At 37.0% G+C, this 20,954-nt stretch overlaps 1 protein-coding gene and 1 long non-coding RNA gene across 4 annotated transcripts in view; one reads left to right on the forward strand and one right to left on the reverse strand.

Moving 5' to 3' along the window:
* The window catches only part of ADAMTS19 (ADAM metallopeptidase with thrombospondin type 1 motif 19), a 155,846-nt gene that overhangs the window by 126,430 nt on the left and 8,462 nt on the right, over positions 1 to 20,954 (forward strand). For all 3 annotated transcript variants that reach the window (XM_075079693.1, XM_075079694.1, XM_075079697.1), the window contains 3 exons: positions 1,562 to 1,697; positions 4,036 to 4,240; positions 6,135 to 6,287. In XM_075079693.1, the coding sequence (XP_074935794.1) occupies positions 1,562 to 1,697; positions 4,036 to 4,240; positions 6,135 to 6,287 (494 nt within the window). The remainder of the gene's footprint in view (positions 1 to 1,561; positions 1,698 to 4,035; positions 4,241 to 6,134; positions 6,288 to 20,954) is intronic.
* The window catches only part of LOC142050689 (uncharacterized), a 655,132-nt gene that overhangs the window by 72,244 nt on the left and 561,934 nt on the right, over positions 1 to 20,954 (reverse strand). The window lies entirely within an intron of this gene.

Here is a 20,954-nt window from a genome sequence, read left to right on the forward strand (position 1 = left end):
AAGTGTTTCACAGTAATCTTTATCATATTTTTCTGTTGTAACTGGCCTTCATTTTTTGTTATTAACTAAAATAGTTGAGTTAATGCAAAGTTCCATAAAATGTATCTTTACTGCAAATATTCTGAAATACAAGTGAAAGATTTTTCTTACTTTAGACAAAACCATTTTAACTGTTCTTTTAGTTCTTGGCTTAAATATGATCAATAATGAAATTAAAATGCTCCAGCTTGTACACTGTGTAAATATTTGTGTTTCAAATTTTAACATCAATATTTTGATGAATCTGATTAAAGAATATAACAATCATTGGTAGTTTTCCTTAAATGTTTAAAGTGTATGTCAGGATTAAACTATTGATGAAGCCATGTGGTTTTGTGCATGTTTATATATGTAACGGGTCTGCAGTCTCCTGTGTTGCAGATGAGCTTTCTTTGTGTGGGAGAGAATATGAATACACAGATGTATATGTAAATGCAGAAAGACTTGTCAAACATTACAAATGCTGTATAGGATAGATTAATTGCATGTGCTCTCACATACACAAGCGCTATGTAAAATGTCAGCTGTGGTCACACATACATATCATGGGCATTTATAACTTAACCGCTCCATCCACAGGCACCTTTCTGACCTCTGATGAACGTTGCATGCTTAAGTCTGCCCCACTCCTGCATGAACCCTGTTTGCTGGTAAACTTCCAGACAGAAACACTGTTGTAACGTAACCATAGGAACAAATGGTTATGAACCTACTTTCCACTAATTGAGTCTTTAGTTCAAAGATTGCTGGTTTTCTAGGAATTAGGCTCCAGTCTACTTAAAAGTTACTGCTTGCAGTAGGTATTATGTTAAATTCTGATTTCTAATGCTTTCAGCTTCGAGAGACACCAGGCTCCAACTCACCCATCAGGGCAAGGTTTCTGAACAGAACATGCACTAGGTCCTGCAGGCAGTACCCAACTTCTTAATGATTACCCTACAAATCAGGTCAGTTATCTGGCCGCTTTAGTTCTTGGGGAATAGTGCAGGCTCCTTACTGAAGGTTGCATGCACTCATTCCCTTAGCTGAGTGCCAGCCATGCCTGCCAGTTTACTGCTAAACCAGGCAAAACTACTAAGCCCGAGCAATACCAAGAAGCAGGACTTGTCACTTCTTTCCTTATTTTATCTATTAATGAACAAACATACTTTCTGTGTAATATTTCTGCGAGCTTTTCTCAGCACTGGGGTCTCAATGGTTGAGAAAGAAACAATTATTCCAGCAAGTCTAAGGCTTTGGTCTATGACTAGTTACAGGAATAAAGCCGGAAAACTCTGTTGACAGTGATGTGCAAACATTTGATTAGAAAATCACGTTATTCCCTACAAACTTTAATATCTTTCTTGGGCTTCCTGCTAACTTTGATTTTCTTCTGAGATTTTACACTTGTACAGGTTTTACAGTTCTCTTAGCCAAAATGTTTGTGAAGTAGCTGCATCTGATAAAGATACCTTTGTCCTTCCTGTTTTAACAGTGTTGCATATTCCTGGTTTCCCTACATATGTGCTCTTTTTTTCACTAGGTGAAAGAAAGACAACAGTCTCCTGTACAAAGATTATGAACAAGAATATCAGTCTTGTGGACAGCAAAAAGTGCAAATACTTAACAAAACCTGAACCACAGATCCGCAAGTGCAATGAGCAGCCATGCCAGACCAGGTAATAGTGATTTGGTTACATTAAACAGTAATATCTAGATGCAAAAATCTTAAGAGCTAAGAAAGATGACTGCCTCTGGCAATGAATGTGCAGTAAATACATACATCCAAAAGGTTATAATGCAAAACATAGGGAAAACAGAAACACTGGCTGTTGTTTCTCCTGAGTTTTAATGAAAGGGAGCCCTTAAGCACATGCCTAAATCAATTCTTATTCAATAAAGCAGCTCATTACATTCCTCAGGAGGAGTTCTCACAGACTCATTGATGTATACTATGAAATTGAAATTTAAATGGTGTTTATATAAAGATGGATTTAATCCCATGCTTTTAATTAAAAATCAAACTAAATTTTAGTTTTTAGTTCAATGAGGGCTTCACTCCTTTGAAAACTCTCAGTAAGCTCTGTGTGCATTAAGTAGTGAATAAATAAATAAATAAAAATCTGTTAATCTAGTTTTCTACATTGATGCAACTTGAAGTATAAAGACCCTTCCCTTGGTCCTCTCCTTCCTTTTCCCCCATCCTTTTGTATGTGGATCAATAGGCAGAACTGGGCTCTGATGGTGGAATGGTGGAAGAAGCAGTGGGAGCTTTTTCTCTCTGAATTTCACCCCAGGAGGCAGCTGCAGCATGCAGCCTTTGCCATGCAAAGCCCACCCTATTTGGTGTCCCTGCAGCCAGGCTGGCAGCCTGCTCCTTGCACTGGATGTCGAGGCTGGCAAAATGACCCACTTCAGAATGTGCCATCCTGCTTCCAAATGGCAGCTAAGAATTACGACAAAGTCCCCCAGTGTTGTGTGGACTTGGGTGAAGCACCTGCCGCCTTTCAACAGAGGGAAGAGCAGCTAGCAATAGTTGGCTAGCATTGCCAGGAGTAAGCACCCGGATAGATCTACTGCAGTCATCTGGAGGAGAGGAAGATGGTATTTTTAAATAAAACAATGCAAAGTAAACAAAATGCAAATATTGTTGAAGAAAGCATGTAAAATGAACCAGAGGACATAGCTTTCTTGGAAAAGATGAAATACTGATATTGATAAAAAGCAAGTTACGGTACATTTTAAGTGAGACCAAACCACTGAGGTTTGGACTTCCCCAGACTAGGCCATTACTCTTTGGAGGGATTATTTGAATTTCATTATATACATTCTTGAGCAGATCTTTGTTTTATTTTTTTATCATCACTGTACACCTAATAGATGGAAATGGAAGAGACTGAGCTTTTTCTGATCGTTAGCATTGTCAACTACCTATTTTCAATGTCCTGTACTTTTTGCAGTTTTTAAAATGGAATATTTTAAATATTGCTAATTCCTACTCAGAGATGCTGCTGAGAAATATAGAAAGATATCATGATCCTTAACCTATATATCCAGTTTTTAATACAGTGTTAGTGATTCTTACAAAACAAACATTGTTAGTTTTCACAGAAATGTAACTAAACCATAAGCTTGCATAACTAGTTGTTCATTATTGGCACTTGACAGGTATCTTAAACTCTATTTCATTATCTTGACAGGCTGATTTGTAAATTGAGTCTCTCAACTGATAATAAAAAAACCTTAGTTAAATGTTTTATTTTCTTACAACAAATGCCTGACAGAAGGTTGGAACAGATGTGTTGAATCTCAGTTTCCTAAAAACTCTCCCTTGCTATCTAAGTCTCCTGGGATACACGTGTACACTGCATCAGTGGCAGCGCTGTTTGGTTTTTCAGGGCACAGAGCCATAGTCCGGAGCTACAGAACATTTAGGGAAAATTATGTTCTAGAACGAGTGCTCTCCAGGTATGCGGGCTCTGCCAAGCTGCATCAGCCTTTCTTGCTGCTGGGATTTAAACCACGCAACCTGAGTTAGGCCTGACCCCAAGAACATGAAGTCTGTGCTTTTGTACTTCCTCCAGAGAAACGAGCCTTTCACACAGGAGTGATTCTGTCTTGCAACTAAGTAGTTTCAAAGAATGCTGGACTTCATGTGCATGGCATGCACTTGACATATAGATAGAGAATAACAGAGAGGCTGGTCAGTTATCTGTCATCTTTAAAATGTGTGTGTATGTTGGAGCTTTTCTAATTGGAATTACAATGAGAGGAGAGTACTCTGAAAACGTAGGGACAGTGGGCTGGGGAATGAAACGATACAAACATTAATACCTTATTTAATGTAAAATATGATAGATTAATAAGTAGCCCATTAACAATGTGAAGTTAAAAGGAGGTGGAAAATATGCAAGTATATCTTGGATGTGTGTACTGGTAAGCACAAGAGTAAGATGATGTGATGGTACCCTTCCCTTCCTGGTTTCTTGTTACTGCATTGCCTGTATTTCTTTGTAGATGGATGATGACAGAATGGACTCCATGTTCAAGGACATGTGGAAAAGGGACACAGAACAGACAAGTAGCCTGCACACAGCAGCTCAGAAATGGGACCCTAATCAGAGCTCGGGAGAGGGATTGCCTTGGGCCAAAGCCTGCTTCTGCACAGCGCTGTGAAGGCCAGGACTGCATGACTGTGTGGGAGGCAGGAGTCTGGTCTGAGGTGCTGCATTTATTTATCCAAATAGTCCATGGAGATTATTTAAGCCTTACTATTTTCTGGGAATATGATTTTTTCAGCGGCAAGTGGCACAGTTCAGCCTAATGATTTTCACAGTCCTCATACAATGATTTGGCAAAGGGATCAGGGACTAGGAAAACTAGCCATGTAGAACTACTACATTTTACCTAGTTAATGTCCTGGAACAGTTTCTTTTGGCCAATTTTCAAGCACATATAATCAAGTATGTCCTGACTGTAGTAGTGGGTAACTAGGGGTAAATGGAATTAAGGCCGTCATTTATCAGCTACCAGACCTTGGGTTCAGAGTGGGAACATCTCTGGCTTACTTTTCTACCAAGGGTGTTGATCAGCAGATGGTTGTTGCCATTCTGCTTCGGAGAGGCTATGAGGGGAGCTGCTTTTCCTTTCCTTCCTCTTTCTTACTGCTTTTTCCAAGAACAGCAAAAGCAGTGGGCAAAGGGGCTTGTAAATAACAAAATTTTGCATACTTTGCATCCTGAAGCATTGCTGTAGAATATAATTATTATTCAAAAAGCTTTATTCATTTAAGATCTTTTAATGTGCACGTCCACTTGGATTTCTTCTTCGTCTAAAAAGCTATACTACTTCTGAAAGTAACTGTGGTCAAAGAAGGGTGTTGTTATCACTGTCATCCAGACAAGCTGCAGAGGTTACTTAGAGTGTCTCTCGCCATTGGAAGAGCAAGGCAATTCTGATTGCCTGTCATACAAGAAGCTGTGCTACAGGTCCCTCTGGGTTAAAAATACAAATAGCAGCTTCTAAATGTGGGCGCAGTCCCTTCTTTGGGCTCCTCTGCTCAGCAGCACCCCTTGATGCCTGAGGAAGAAAGAGCTAAGACATAGGGAATGTTTTCAAAGAAGAAAAACAGATGCTAAGGTAGAGATAAGAGAAGTAAATAACAGCAGTTCAGTACACAGAGGTTTATAATGCCAGGACTGGATATGAGAAGAATGGTGTTCACTTTACAGAGGTGCAAGAAAGAAACCCAGATCATTTAGTTGGTTTGCTTGACTTGAGAGATGAGAAATAAGTAAGCATGTTTTTGTTGGAAGCAATAAATATATTTTGAGGAGTGAGGTGTTTCCCATGGCCATTCCTATTATCACCATTATATTGGAAGCTAGCCATTACTGCTTCCTGCAGTTATAATCAGCTTGGCAAAGGAGAGTTTTGATCTGCAAGCAGTGGGATGATCAAAAGCAATGATAATGTTTTGAGAAGGAAATGGCATAATTTTTGGCAGCGTAAGTGGGAATAGTGGAAAAAAACATAGATTAAGACCTTCTGTGGAACTCAAAGAGAGTTTTCACATGCTGTATATGCAGTGACTTTGAATTTTTAAATTCAGTCTGGATTCTTTCATAGTTTTGGAGTATTTACTTTTCCACTTTAACTTTTTTTCTCTCACAAAAAAGGTCTATTAGACACTAGTAGAGTTTTTTTGAAGTTGCTTCATATCTTAGTCTTATAAACATTACTTAGATTTTCTTTCATTATATTTCCTGTCATATGTAGAACAAAGGTTGCCTAATATTTTCAATATAGCCCTTTGCATTCATCATAACTTTTCTGATGTTTCCTCACCAAAAGCCTATTTTTTCCTTAAGCAAATAATTTTTGATCTAATTATATATTTTAGCTGAAAATACAACAATTCTCATTCTGCCTCATAAGGAATTGTTATTCATTTGTTAGTTTTTAACGATCCAGTGTCTATGCAATTGAAGATTGGAAGTCAGGAAATCACTGAAGCCTTGAAATATTTATGTCAGCCTGGCAGAGGTCATTAGAAGTGGATAATATGGGGTAACTGTGACTTTTGTAGAAACCTGAAAAAACATCTTTTCCAACAGTGCTCCGTAAAGTGTGGTAAGGGAGTACGGCATCGGACTGTGAGGTGCACCAATCCCCGCAAGAAATGTGTCTTGTCTACAAGACCTAAAGAAGCAGAGGACTGTGAGGACTATTCCAAATGCTACGTCTGGAGAATGGGAGATTGGTCTAAGGTAAAGCATCCTTGATACTATTGCCCCACAGCATAATGTATTTTTCAAGCTGAGTTCTTTGTAAGAATTGCTTTTATCAGAAGTGTCCCAATTGAGGGAACAATAAGGCTACAAAGAAAAAAAAACCAAAACATGCAGTCATACTGAGACCACAGTATAAATAAAACTTCGAAATATGAAGAAAGCATGAGATGAATCTTCAGTATTATGCAAATGTGATATAAATTTGCTGTTGTCAGTAGGCAGGCAAACAACTCCAGAAGCTGAAGAGTGATAGACAAAGTCAGGCATTTCTGTTTGCAAAAACATCTATAAGGATTATTACATTTTCAGCCCGGTTTGTGAATGATAATGACATCTGAAGTAGCATTTATATTGTCTGTAGTGTTTGCTTATTTTTTAGTTTGACTTGTATTCTCTCCTGCTTCTGGCTTGATACATTACTGAGACAAGGTGTCATATGCATTGTAATCTCTATTTGGCTCACATTAAGAGCTTTCAGATTGTCACTGGATTGCAAAGTAGAGTCTATCAATTGGCTATGCATAAGACACACTTTGGTGGGATGCTCTGTTGTATTTCCTTGCCCCTACCACCTCCATTATAGGCTGCCAGGATCCTAATGTTTGTTGTTCTCTGTCCTAATTCTATCATGCGTTTCCCACAATGATATGGGATCTTTTTCAAGGATAGCTTACCAAAATGGTTCTGAGAAGATAACTTAATTTCCATTACTAAACATTTAGAATACTTTACTTTAGCCACCCTACTGGATGTCCCCCCACCCCTTTTCTCAACCAGGGCAACATATTTATATGTTATCCAACTGTAATCAACTATAATTCTTTTCCTCCACTGCAGCTCACTCCAACCTCACAGTTTGCACATTTTAGTAATTTGTGTTTCCAATAGGTTACACCCTCCAGCATTATAAGGAAGCACCTTTAGCCTATTAAATTTCCACAGACCATTTAATAGCTGGGAAGCATCTATTACTGTCTATTCTGAACACTTGACATAGCTGTCAGTACGTTGTTTCCTTGGCATATTGGTTTTGATTTCAGTGAGGTACATAAAGTGTAGGCCAAACTGTAACAGAAAATATTGATTAAATCTGTGATTAAGTGTGTTATTGGACTGGGGCCTTAAACATCTGATACACTTTAGAATATCCAAAACATGCTGAAATACTGACTTTTAAAGTCAAGGTTTTGCCTTGCAATATCACAGACCACACTTCAGCAGAGAGATTGTAATCTTTTTTTTTTTTTAACTTGCTTCTGTTCATAACTTTGCACACAACACTTCTACTTTCAGTGCCTAACGTTATTGCAGCAGTTTTTAACTTGCTTGTATGGAGAAGTATTTAATGTATTTTTAGTTGTCTTTCATGTGATGTAACAGCTGGAAACAAGGACTAAAGCCAGCAGTGTATGACTAGCCAGCCTTCCAAGAATTAGCTGCAAGTACTCTGTGGGTAACTAGTGTTTCATAGAATTCTGCTTGGGAGCTCCCATTTTATGATGATGGGGTACAAATTGTCACTATTACATTGCTATTTATTCCATTTTCTTTACTTTCTTCACATTTAAAGGATGAAGGATTGTGTCAAATGATCTTTTTATAGTCATGATAATTCACAATATTTGGAAATATTTTGGAACAGCCTCACAAAAACTAGAAGATAACCCCCCTACCTTAGCTAATTCAAAAGGTCTAAGTGATATAACCATTGATTTTTTTAAACAACAGAAAGAACGAACCTTCAGTAGCAGGGTTACTTTTACAAGAAGATGTGTTTGGCAATAAGGTTTAGTATTTACATTTCCATACCAAAAAACCTGCATCATTTAGCACTAGCACCAGGAGGGAGTAGACTATGCAGAAATTACCATCTGCTTTCGTAGTTGAAGCAGTCATTCAAATCGGGGTTGCTGAGGCTATGTGGGGATGCTCAGACAGTTACACTGTGTTCCCAGTACCCTCTGGAAAAAAAACAGAGCTTTATTCTCAGTACTTTTCACAAACATCCATGTCATAGATGAATGTACAAGAACTTACTTCTTCCTGTTTAAAATTTACTGACCTCTTGTATGTTCTGTGTTCCTCCGACAGTCAAAGCTGTAACAGTCACCTCAACTGTACTCTAAACTTCAAAATGAGGAGATGAGAAAATACTTCATATGGAATTAACAAAAGCTTTTGAGCAGTTAACATATAGCCTGACTCTGACTTGTGCAGCTGAGATTTTCCAAGATTTATACCAAAAAATGGATACATTAATTTCTCTACAGAGACATGAGTTCAATTTAAAATATACTTGGATTTCCTTTTTTTTTTTTTTCCCCCTGTTACTATTCTGTTCCATTGGTAGAGTACATAGCAACATGAAGTCATGGCATACAGGTTAATATGTCTGCGATGGGGGAAACAAATGGAAAGCTCAGATAAATGTTAATCTTTGCTCACTGTTTGTTTCTAACTCAGAGATTCAGTGCAGCCTTCTGTGTTCACTGTTTTTACTCTTCAGGATTGTTCTTGACATTGACAGAAGGCTGTTCCTTTGAGCAGAGCCAAGTTCCCCCAAGCTAATGCCAAGACTTGGCTTGAAAAATTTAAATGACGCTTCTCACACATTGAAACAAGAGGCTTAATGTGATCCTTATTGGCTTTGCTGCTCCCCTTGAACTCCTAAGGCATAATTTTAAATGAAGCTTAAATTGCACTATTACTGAAAAGATAACATTATTAATAATCATAGTAGGGCTGTAATGGAGTTAATTTGTTTTAGAGGTACGGTCACATAGAGATCAAGTAATTCTCCTGCTCAGTGTTTTAACAATAATACCAAGATCAAAGAAAATCTGACCAAAATTGCAAGCTCCAGTAGGTCAAAAACCACATCAATCCTTCTAAAACTGACTTAATTTAAAAGTATGCTGTATAACCTGGCCTGTATGCAGCATTAAACTTCATAATAGCTCTTAAGTCAGCAAGGTGGCTCAATATGCTAAACATTGCTGTTCTTAGCATCAGTTAGGCTCTGTGCTTGCCCTTCTGAGGAAAATGAGTATGATGAGAAAGTAAAGAACAAAAGCTCAAACTGAGCTTCTGGAGCCAGCACCTACCAACATTAGCAATTATACTGTCTTTTCCCAGTGAATGCCATCCTTGATATACCATATTTAACAATGTAAAAGTTACCTTCAGGTGAGGAAAGTTCATAGCTCATAGCTAATATAGCACCAGTTAGGGCAAGACATAGCTCAGTCTTATTAGCTGCAGTGACTTTTACTAAGCTACCCATTGCCACCCATTTCAAGTCTATATGAGGACATGGTCATGCTCAGAGGAATTCATCGTCTAAGGATAAACAAGTAGGCAGGTGACAGGTGATATGAAATGCATAGGAACTGCATGTTTACAGATATACCTGGCTTACTAGAGAAGTTCACGTCATTGTAGACATCATTCTCCAAAAAAAGACTTAAATGTCAACGGCATAGGGTGCTCGAAAGGCAGGTTTAGGGTACTTTATGTAGGAAGCAGTGTTCGTGGGTTTTGGGGTTTTTTTTGCTATTATCCAGAGTCTTCAGGACATTGGTGGAATAAATGAAGCATGACAGCAGGATGAATTCTGGGAGGGAGAATAATTTGGAGAGTGGGTTTTGAAAATAATAATTAAAAGCTTTAACTTTGATATGATATTATACCAGAAACTTCTGGAGATTCAGCAGGGGATAATTAAGATCAAAACACTGGGCAGCAGAGTAGAGTTTATGAGCAGCCATTTGTAAGATGAAGAAATATAAAGTATGTGTGTATAGCGACCAGAGAAGATAATATGGTATAAGTTCTAAAAAGACATTTGGCTATGGGTGCTGGAAAGAGGGTGCATTCAGTAGAAAGTAAAGAAGAAGCAGCAGCAGCAGAATTTCTCACTAGTATCTATACGTTAGACCAGAGATGAAGAGGAGTCAAATACAACATCTGGGATAATGGTCCCAATGGTTGGGATGGATCTCACTTCGTCTATAGCCTGAAGAAGCAAATATAGGGAACAAAAGTTAATCTGCTATATTTTTTCCAGTGAGTCTGAAAGGACATCTGAAGCAACTGCTTGGTTTTTACACCAATGAGTCCCAGAAACCATGGCCTATTCCAAATTATTTAAGACAGTACATGCAGTGCTGTCTAGAAATTGTGCGTGTATGGGACAGAGTCAAGTCTCCAGTTGCTGGGGGGTGACAGAGTGAACCCAACAGATCACCAAGAGATCTCCCAATTGAGTGGTAGAAAAAGCAGCTGTCAGTGATGAGGATTGCTTCTCTTCTGTCCCAACCAAAGAACATGTGAAAATGGAGAGAGAAAAAAAGAAACCAAAATATTTTTTCTCCAACTCTTAACAGCATGGGGCATTCAACCTTTAAACTGCGTGCTTAAACATTTAAACAGCCCTAAATTTCCACAGCAAACAGACTCAACTGATTTTGTCTCCTTCAATTAAAAAAACTAGAATTTGGGTAATATTAATGTTACAGTTTTACTGACAAGGTAATTAGCCTTGGTTTTATTCTTTGGATCTCCATCCAAAATTGTTAGCTCTTTTAGATTCCGGGAACAGAACAGTGCTGGCCATGAGTCAAAATATGACACTATTAATAGATTTATGGACAAAGAAATTATGTGACTTTTGTGAAATAGGAGAAGTCAAAATAATACTGGCATAATGTTAATAACTTTTATATTGACTCAATTATACAGTTAGTTTCCAGCAAATGAGCTATGTCTTTGTTTCAGAAATGAAGTATGAGCAAATCATATGGAAGATGTCAATATAATGAAATGAGAGTGGGGACGTTTTTGTACATTTCTAACCAATCCTGTAATATTAACATAATTTGTTTCAGATATTTTTTTATAGATCAATGTACTGTAGTATTTTGCCTGGAATAAGTGTAATATCATGTTAGTTTCTAGAAAAACAGAACAAGACCACCCTTAATAATAGGCAAAAGCACTGATAAGACTGGAAAGAATTTTAAAGGTAGACATTACCCATTTTGCACACACACAAAATCACACATAAATGGGAAATTCTAGTATCTGTATCACACTTAGATCTACTGGGACATCTTTGCTATTCTTTTGCTGCAAGCCTCTTTAGGGTAGGCAAAGATTTTGGGAATGCCAAACTGGAATCAAAAGATAATTATGGGTGGATGTTGTGTGGTCTCTTGAATTTCATTATCAGTAAGTGGGGTTACATTTGAAAAAAATTAAGTTGTGGTACATCAATAGTTCCCATCAGGACTGAGCCTTGCTAGGCCCCATAGAAAAACAAAGCAAGAACCAACAAGAACAAAAGAAGCTTACAGTTCCTGCTTGCAGTCTTATCTGACAAGTGATAGGGTTGGGGGACAACTATATAATCACATAGATAATGAAAAGAAAAAGAGAGAAAACCCCATTTTAAATCCATCTGATAACGGTTATTCTTTTTTCCTGTGCATCCTAGAAGAGGGTTTCAAGCAGAAGGTACAGCCTATGTAGATTTGTTTTGGACATTCCTTTCTGTAAGTAAACAAGTGGGTGCCCATAATGACCTTCTTATGGAGTCCAAGAGATGGTGTAATGCAAAAAGAAGGGGAACAGATGAAAAAAGCCCAAGCCTCGTAGCTGGAAGAGGATGCCTGGAAGATGGCAGCGTGTAGCAGAGGCAAATGCAGTCCCATGCTTAAGCAGGTCTGTACAGCCACAGTCTCGTTACACGATATAGAGCATGCTGCAGGGGGCCATCTGAAAGAGTGGTATGGGGAAGGGGGAAGTTCACTTACACAGCCATTGTTTTGGCCTGTCTGAGAAAGAAAAGGGTAACATAGATGAGTTCAGCAATTGTATGGAATTGCTTTGGACTGTGCTGATTTTAAAGAGTGTTTTCCAGGGAGGCATGCTGAGACGCATGCTAGGGACACAAAGCAATAGTGAAAGGTTGACTTCTAAGTCACCCTCATAAACATTAAAAGTTAGAGGAATTCGAGGAAATTCTAAAAGAAAATATCTGAAATGTACCTGAACAAGCTGGTTTTTTCTTATTGCCTGGTACTAGAAGTAAAATGATAAAAATGCTCCTAAAATAGGTAATTGAGAACTTTATAAATAAATGGCGTTTTCTTCCACGTATGCCCAGCAATATTTCAGAACTAAATATTGTTAGTACTAGTATGCAGTCATAGACTTTGAACCTTTGGGCAGCTTTACAAATTTCCTTTTTCTGGCACTCATTCCAGCCATATCCTCTGCAGTTCTACCTACAGCCTGAAACCATAGTTGTAAGTGAAGCAGTCTGGCTGCTATTTGCCATACCAGTGTTTGACACATGTTAAAATTGACGGGCATGATTGACTGGACTCTGGCTTACTGGTGTGAGAAAGATGTGTTTATATCATCAAAGCAGACTTTTATTTCTAATGAAGCAGAAATTGCTGTGTCAATTGGCAGGAATTTTAAAAAACCTTTCACTCTACAACGTAGCCCTTTTTATCTTAAGTTGAATAGACTGTAGGTATCCATGCTGTACGCATGATCTCTATTGTGCTGTTTTCTATTGTTGACAACTAACTGTCCCTTTAGCTTCTGTAATTACCTTCTGTGCTGGCAGCTTGTCTAGCTGTTTATTGAATTACCAGATTTGGCAATCTGGCATAACCCAAAAGGATAGATAGCTGCGAAAGATATTCCAGTGGCATACTGGATTCAGAGATCCAGCGCATCCACTGAGCTTTCTTTCCATACAGATGACTCTGTTTGAAGAAATTACTCTTCCTACAGCCTTACTGAAAAGTGACAGTGTGGGTGTTTGGCAGTCTGAAAAGAGCTGATACTGTCTGATATTAATGGCTCTTTTGAACTGTGATGAACAGAGTCGGTAATCTGGAGTCCAAAACCTGCATATATCAGATTTCCAAAATGCTAATTTATAAAAATTCTTTGTCACTTTAAAAATAGTCTTTGGGTATACACAGTGAGGTAAAAACTTCAAATGTCCATAATGGTAAGTTTATTTTTGAAGCATTCTTTAAAATTAAAAATTAATCACTCCAGCTTCCAAAAGTTAAGCAGAAATGTTTTCATGAGAAGTGGATTGGTCGAACAAGATACTGTCAACTGGATAAATTCTTGAAATGGCCTCTTTTGGACTACCTAGGTGAAAGATCCTTGAAATTTTACAGAGTAATACAAAGGTATGGTTTCGGGGAGAAAGTTTGGTTGAACTGTTAAGCATCATGGCATTTACTGAATGTCTTCACAAAGAGAAAATCAAACATGTACAATCAACATTAAACTTTGATACTGGATCTTATTTTTTGAAAGGATATGGGGATTACCTTCAAGGGAAAAAAATGGATTAGGAATAAGGAAACTAGAATTAGAAAAACAAAACAACACCTTGGCTGTAATTATTAGAGCTAGAAGGACAAATAGGATGCCTTTGAATAACTGTTAAGTGTTTCCGCTACAGAGAAGGTAGCAGGAACCCATTTGCTTGTGCTGAGGCTTGCTCAGTGCTGTCTTTCAACATTTCGATGTTGTGGTCTCTTGGAGCAAATAAGGCCAGGTGAAGGTGACAAGTTCACACCTAGCAAGAGGTATGTCATAGAGCTGCAAAGGCAGAAGTCACAGAGAATAGCAGTAACAGCTTCCCATCTCCTCCTTTGGCACTGCCACCGCTTCCAAGCCATTCTAGCACACTCTTGATTAGGCCAAGTACCAACTCCCAAACTTTTCTGGTTGGGAGCCTTATAGTGTCAGGTTAGGCATTACTGCTGCAGGAGACTTACATATGCGCACATATACATATAAACATAGATTTAAATTAAGAAAATATTATTGGGAATTGCTGAATAGAAGCAATGTCCTATATTCAGGACTTCCCAGAAATGCCTGCCAATTTTTATGGAGGGCTGCTGGGATATTTGAACAATGACTCTTCTGGAAGGATGATGCATAATTCAGCGGGTAGATAAATGGTGCTTTACCAGTGAAATCTTTACTCTAACACTCTGTTACACAACCATTACAATGCAGATCTTTATAGCCCAACTAGTGGGATGCATATCCCAGAGTACTCTTCTGAATGAGGAAGAGTAGTAACACTGAGCATCCCTTCAGTGTCCTTGTGCTGACACTAATTCTTGTTCAATCAGACTCAGTCTAAAAAGATTATTCTCAATAAAATATATGATAGGGACTACACTGACCATCAGAATGTCAGTGTCCCAAGGAACTATGCTGAATTTATGTGCAAAAAATACCATCACATAATATCACAAGCAAGTAAATAAGAAAGGAGCTAGTGGAATTAGAAGTAACATCAGACTGCAGAGAGGTGGCAGGGGGGACACACAAGGCAAACAAGATGCACAACTTCTGTTTTGTCTTCTCAGAATTTGACTTAACTGAAATGAATGTGTTGTGTGTCTATAGCCCGTTCTACATAACCATCTCCATTCTCCTCCCAATAACAGATTATGTACCTGAGTTTACACTGTAAGACTATTTCATTATACAAACTGGAAAACACTGAGTTTTTCTGAGTTTTCATGGTGGGTTCCAGTTTGGAGGAGAAGAGCAGTCCCCTGATATTTTGAACCACATAGGTTCTTTTCAGTGTAGACTTTTGCTGCATTTTCATACTCTAATTTCTGCCTTAATGTTCTTTCTTGCGTTTGCTTAGTGATACACATTGGGCAAATCATTTCATCAGTCTGTCCATGATAATGCCTAGACTTTTTCTCTGATAGTTGACACGTCATTCCAAGCTGTCAATGTGTGCAGGAAAATTCAATTACTCAGTCTAGTGCTGAGGCTCAGTCCCATAGGCATTCTTTTGCCTGGTGTATCTCCATCTCTAAGATCATCTCTCTCTCTTTCCAATTGTTTTCCTCAGCATCTCTGACTGCAACATCTGCCAACGTGTAACTCATTTAGCCAGTTCACTTCGGTTCTGTTAGTATTTATGTAATCCTCCTGCTCTTGTGGGATATGATTGATTTTTGTATGCTGGAAACTTTCTTCTTTGATGCATTTTTCAATCCTATCTTTCATGGAGCTAATGTAGATGATACGGCTTCAGGTGTTCATTCTCGCGATAAACTTGATCTTCTATGAAGTCCTCATTTTGTCACAAAAGTATTTACTGTTTATTTTTTGTTATTTTGTTTTAATCTGTGTGATTCTCACTTTTTACTGTTTTCCAATAGCTTGTAATTAGTTACTAGCTCAAAAGACTTTTATAATGTAATTAATAACAAATTCTTGAAAATTTCTTTTGAAATAATTGTTTCAAATAAGTCTGTGATTTCTGGCTGGAAAAACAGAATCAGAATAGCTACTTAATATTATTCATTTACCAGTTTTAAAGAATTACAGGCAATATTACGTATTTTTAAATAATGTAAAAAATATTTACTTTTCTGCTTTATCTGTGCTGTTTCAGGCTGCTGTTCTTAGATTTATGTTTAATCTCCAGAGTTCCCTCATCTAATCTTGCCACAAGTATTTCCAATAATGTTGACATAAAACAGAGTTCACCCAAAAGTAATGATCATTCTTTGGTAAGTTTATCATAGGATCACAACTCAGGTCAACATTGTCTATCTGCTGGCCCTCTGATAGCTCCCTCAGGACAGTCATGCTTTCGGGTGACCTCATCATACATGATGAAAGTGTTACACTTCAGTATGGTTTTCATACTCAGAAAGCAGTTAAAATCATTTTCTGGAAATCCATTTTTTTCCAATGCAGAATGTGTTTAGACATTTTGAAGAGAAAATTAGCTGGTGGAAGTTTTTTTTATAGCTGCTTTTATTTATAGCTACTTCATTTTCTCCGTTTCTCTTTTAGGTTTTTTATTTCAAAAGTAATTACCTGCATGTGGGATCATGGTATTTCAGCTGAAAAAAAAAAGTCCTTAGGGTTCAGTTTCCTCATAAACTCTCAGATTGTTGTAGAATTTTTAAAATATCTTTCATATCCATTTAGCAGCGTTAGCTGCTCTCACTTCAGATCTTCATGATTTAAAATTACAGTGAATGGAAGGAAAGTCATTGTTGGGGTGATCTCATTGTTTTACTTAGAATACTACTGGAAAAAAATTAAGAGAGCTACACAGCATGATGCTTTTTAAAGGCAAATACTTAATTTCATGTGGTACAAAACAGCATTTTGACTTATGTTTCTTTGATTTCTGAAAAATAAATAGATAAAATAGTATAAATTTGAAGAGAAAGAGGGGTTTTGGAGTATTTTTTCCCCTCCTGTGACATTTCCTTTTACGTCCTTAGTGTGTTCTTCGAACTAACTTTTCATTAGAAATGCCGTAATCCTTTAATTACATTTTTGTACTGGTGAGCTATGCTTTTCCCTGGAAGGTGCTAAAGAGCAGCAGGCTAGCATTGTGATATACGCTAACATTAAATTATATAATCAAAGGCTAATATTCCAAATTCTTTTTAAGAGTTCATTTTCATAAGTCCAGAATGACATACTCCAACTAATTTCATCAAAAAGATAAAGGTAATTATGAAGTCATTTAACTGCTTCCAGATTATTGTTTCCATGTTTGATAATCAATGGCAAGTCATCTCCTGCCAAAATACCATGCAGTGGTACGTCAGATATGAAAGTGTGAGATATAATGATGTCTTATTCATCTAAGCGCTAATGGCAGTGATGCCATATAAAAGATTTTTTACAAAGTGTTGGCAGTATAATATTAAGTCTAATCCACTAAGTGTGAATCCTCTTACAGAGTTATGACTTGCATCTGTACAACCAGTTTTATCACATGGCTCTAAGAAATAATTGTCTCCTTTCAGTATCTTTACTGACATATGTTGAAAGTAACATACAGCCTTAGGCAAACCTTTAGTATGTTTAGAATTCATAAAATATCCATAACAACACTGAAAACAAGCCATAGTTTTATAAAAGTGCTCTTTACTCAAGCTGTTTGTTTCCTTGGCTGGAGGGTAAAGATCCTAAAGAAATGGTGCTTATACAGTTTGCTTTCACCGCCCTCATCTCAGAATATCACAACCATCACAGATCTGTTTTATCAAAAAAACAAGTTGAATATTTGGTTTTAGCTTTGTACCGGTATTGCCTTTAGAAATGATGAAGGATAAATACAGTTTACAGAACCAACAAGATAAAAGCTAAGGCTTCACATCACTGGGAAGCATGGAAATAATTTTATGGCTGCCCTATAGATCTATAAATTGTAATCATCTTCAGTGAATTTAGACAGTATATCACATTTAAGCTTAAGCAGGGATACACATTTTGCCAGGCACCTTTACCAGGAAAAAAGAGATAAGCTGTCGACTTGAGTTTTGGACCAATTGCCTAACTTTTTTTTTTTTTAATAGAAAAATCAAGCTTGCCCTGTAATTTAAAAAAATGTTCTTTAAGGATATGTTTGCATATTATCAACAAGTCTGAACATCTGCACTTTATACTGTAGAATACTGCAGCCATGTAGATGCTGATGTGTAATCATTTGTCAGCATTCACCAGCTTATTTCTTGTAAAATCCACCAGTGCTCGAATGCCAAATACTATTTAACAATGTGTCTAAGGTCCTAAATAATAATAAAGAACTGATTTTTCAGGTGGAGATATGCTTAAAATGGTCTTCAAACTTGAATGTGGTTTTTTATTAATAGATCTATAGAAATTATAAATACAAAAATTGAAAATTATGTGAAAGGAAAGTACATCTGAAGCATACATATTGCTTCCTGTATCTATTACGGTATTACAGGCTTTGTCCATGCTTTGGCTTAGATCATTAATGATGAGAGAAAAATGCTGCTATTTTCCTTAATTTGCAGGGGAAATGACAGGGTGTTTTTATGGACCAGGACTTCAGGTTGTCATCACACATGGAAATTTTGCAGTTTTCAGGAACTTCCATCTTAGTTGTTTGGTTTTTTTTAATAATACAATCCTAATCAGATTTGTGTTTGTGGAAGAAAGGAAAATCTTTACAATAAAGGCTTTTAAGTCAGTGTAAAGCTGGTGGAAGAATCCACCAGGAAAAAAATACCCTTAACTTTTGCTCTTTTTCTGGTTACAGAGAGATCCAAATCAATCTTGTGTGCCACATTAGAAAACTGTTTAGTCTTGCAAGAGATTTTCCCTTCAAAATTCAAAACTCTTCTACCTGTTCCTTGCGTAGTCTGTTAAGAATATATTGGAGGATCAGCCTTCCCTGAGCTGGAGAAGATACTGTGCCATTAGTAATTCTCTAAGCGGGCTTTCTTAATGAACTAGTAAGTCAAACTGTCCTAACAAAACAAACTAGTTTCACTGCGACAATCAAAATTTTTAAATCATTAAGTGGATGACTGTGTTTCATTAGTTCATCCAAGAAAGAAACTGGGGAACTGAACCTGGGTTTCAAAGATAGACGAAGAATTTGCTACTTCTGAGTTCGGTGAGTCTGTTAAGGTTGAAGCCTATCAAACCCTGCTATTGATTCAGAGTAAATGAGTAATGATATTCTCAAGTATAGATTTTTATATACTGTCCTAGAAAAAAAGATTTGGTTTTTATTGTTTCATTAATAATCATATTATATCAAATTCTACATGGTTTTCCTCAACCACATTTTACTTGTAAGCTTTTAGTTGGTTCTTGTCTTGTTACCCAAAGGCAGTTTTGCATCATCCACCAAACTGCATTGTTCTGCATAGGAAGCTAACAGGATTTAAAAAAAAAAAAAAAAGAGAAAAGTCCAGATTCTTAAGATGAGGTGATGAGGGGTTCCTCCACAGAAGCCCCATCTCTAGCCCAGCTTATTAAAGGAGAGCTGGGGGTCTGTCTATCTTACTTCAAAATCTTATCTCTTTTGAACAGTTATCCAGTACTAATTATTACTCTAGAAAGAAGAGCTAGAAAGAAAAATGAATGGGAAAAAGAAGGAAAAAAAAAAAAAAAAGAACAACTCAAACTTGTTAAACTTAGGAGAGACTAACAGCAGAATTCTTTCAGCTAAACTTAGCACAAGTTCTGAATATTAAATTTGGCATTCAAATACTGAGGTGTTGGGTGTGTCAGAAACGAGAGAGGCAGAAAGATCTTCCTGGAAATGATGCATGGGAGAACTCAGACTCCATCTGATGTTTGGATTCATTAGTCTCTCTTTTTGTATTAGTTATGCTATTCACAAATGCCTTTATTAAAGAAAAAAAGTTCTTAAATAAATGGATTATTTGCTTTATTTAGTAACCTTTAAGAATATTGCTGAATGCAGGATGAAGTCTTTGTTGAAAACAAATGTACCACTTTCTCTACTACCTGCCTTGAAAAGCAAACTTTATAAAAATACAAGATAGACAAAAAGATTGCAAGCATGTCAGCAAATATGATCCTGTTGCTAAAGTCTGATTGTTTGTTACCCTTGTTTCACACTCACTTTATGAAAAGGTTGAAACTGCTTAAATGCTGGAACTGATGAACCTATACATAGATGATTAGGAATGCTCTGCTAATAATTTCCAGTAGAACTCATCACTGAGTTTCCTTATGAGCACATCACTCTCCACTTTGAATGCTACTTAGACTTGTAAAAACCTTTTATTGAACAATCCATTGATTACTGAAAATAAATTGGCTAAGTCAATTCCATTAATATTGTCACAGATTGGGTTTTTCATTGTGGGTTGTATCAGCCTCTGCAGTGATTGCCTGTTGTCTTGGCAGAAGGATGCATTTTGACTGTTACTGTCTGCCAGTGACAATTTTTCCCTTAATTTAGGAATTCCTACTTCTCATAAAGGCCAGCTGGAAGCAGCTAAGGCATTACAGCACCTTCCTCAGCTGTTGGCCTTGGGAATATGTATTCTCTCCAAAATATATATCTTTGGCAGGGAACAGAAAGAAGGAATCTTGGGTAACGAGTGTGCATGCCAAGTGTAAGGATTGTTATATTTAACGCCAAGGTTTCTGTCCTTGAAATTATGTCTAAAAGAAGTTCAAAAGTAGGACAAAATTCAAACAGGGTGGGTAAGTTTTATTTGAAAAAAAGAGAAACTTTGAAAAAAAAATACCCGTTAACTATATTTATCCAGGATTTTTTGTAATCTTTAACAGGAATGTTTTACATGTCTTGCTGCTTGAACGGTTTTACAGTACCTTTAGGACTGTGTCCAAAATGCACAGATTAACAGCCACATAAAAAACCTCTGGCTGCATATCAGAACATTCAGTCTAAACTTACAAACACAGTTGTCCTATGGGAATTTTTGCTAATCAGCTACATGGCCTTAAAGTGTAGGTCATCTGAGCAGTCAGAAGTAAAATGTAATTAACCACCGAAAAAATAATGCGTAGCATGTGCAAGAGTGACATTTGGGAGGCGGAGGGGATGGAAAAAAAGAGCTATAGAAAAGTATTCTTCATTCACTAGAGAGAAAAGCTGTAGGTTGAAATTAATCTGAGATCTGCTGAATTGATGCAAGTTGCTACAGGTTGGTTTGGAGTGGGTATCTTCTGTAAATTTTATATATGTAAGCTTTATATTAATAGATATATTTATATATAAAATAATTTAAAATAGAAGCGGTTTTGACAGATTGCTTTCTGATTAAGTTCACTTCT

This window comes from Phalacrocorax aristotelis, chromosome Z (assembly GCF_949628215.1).
Source record: "Phalacrocorax aristotelis chromosome Z, bGulAri2.1, whole genome shotgun sequence".
In the NCBI taxonomy this organism is placed as follows: Eukaryota; Metazoa; Chordata; class Aves; order Suliformes; family Phalacrocoracidae; genus Phalacrocorax; species Phalacrocorax aristotelis.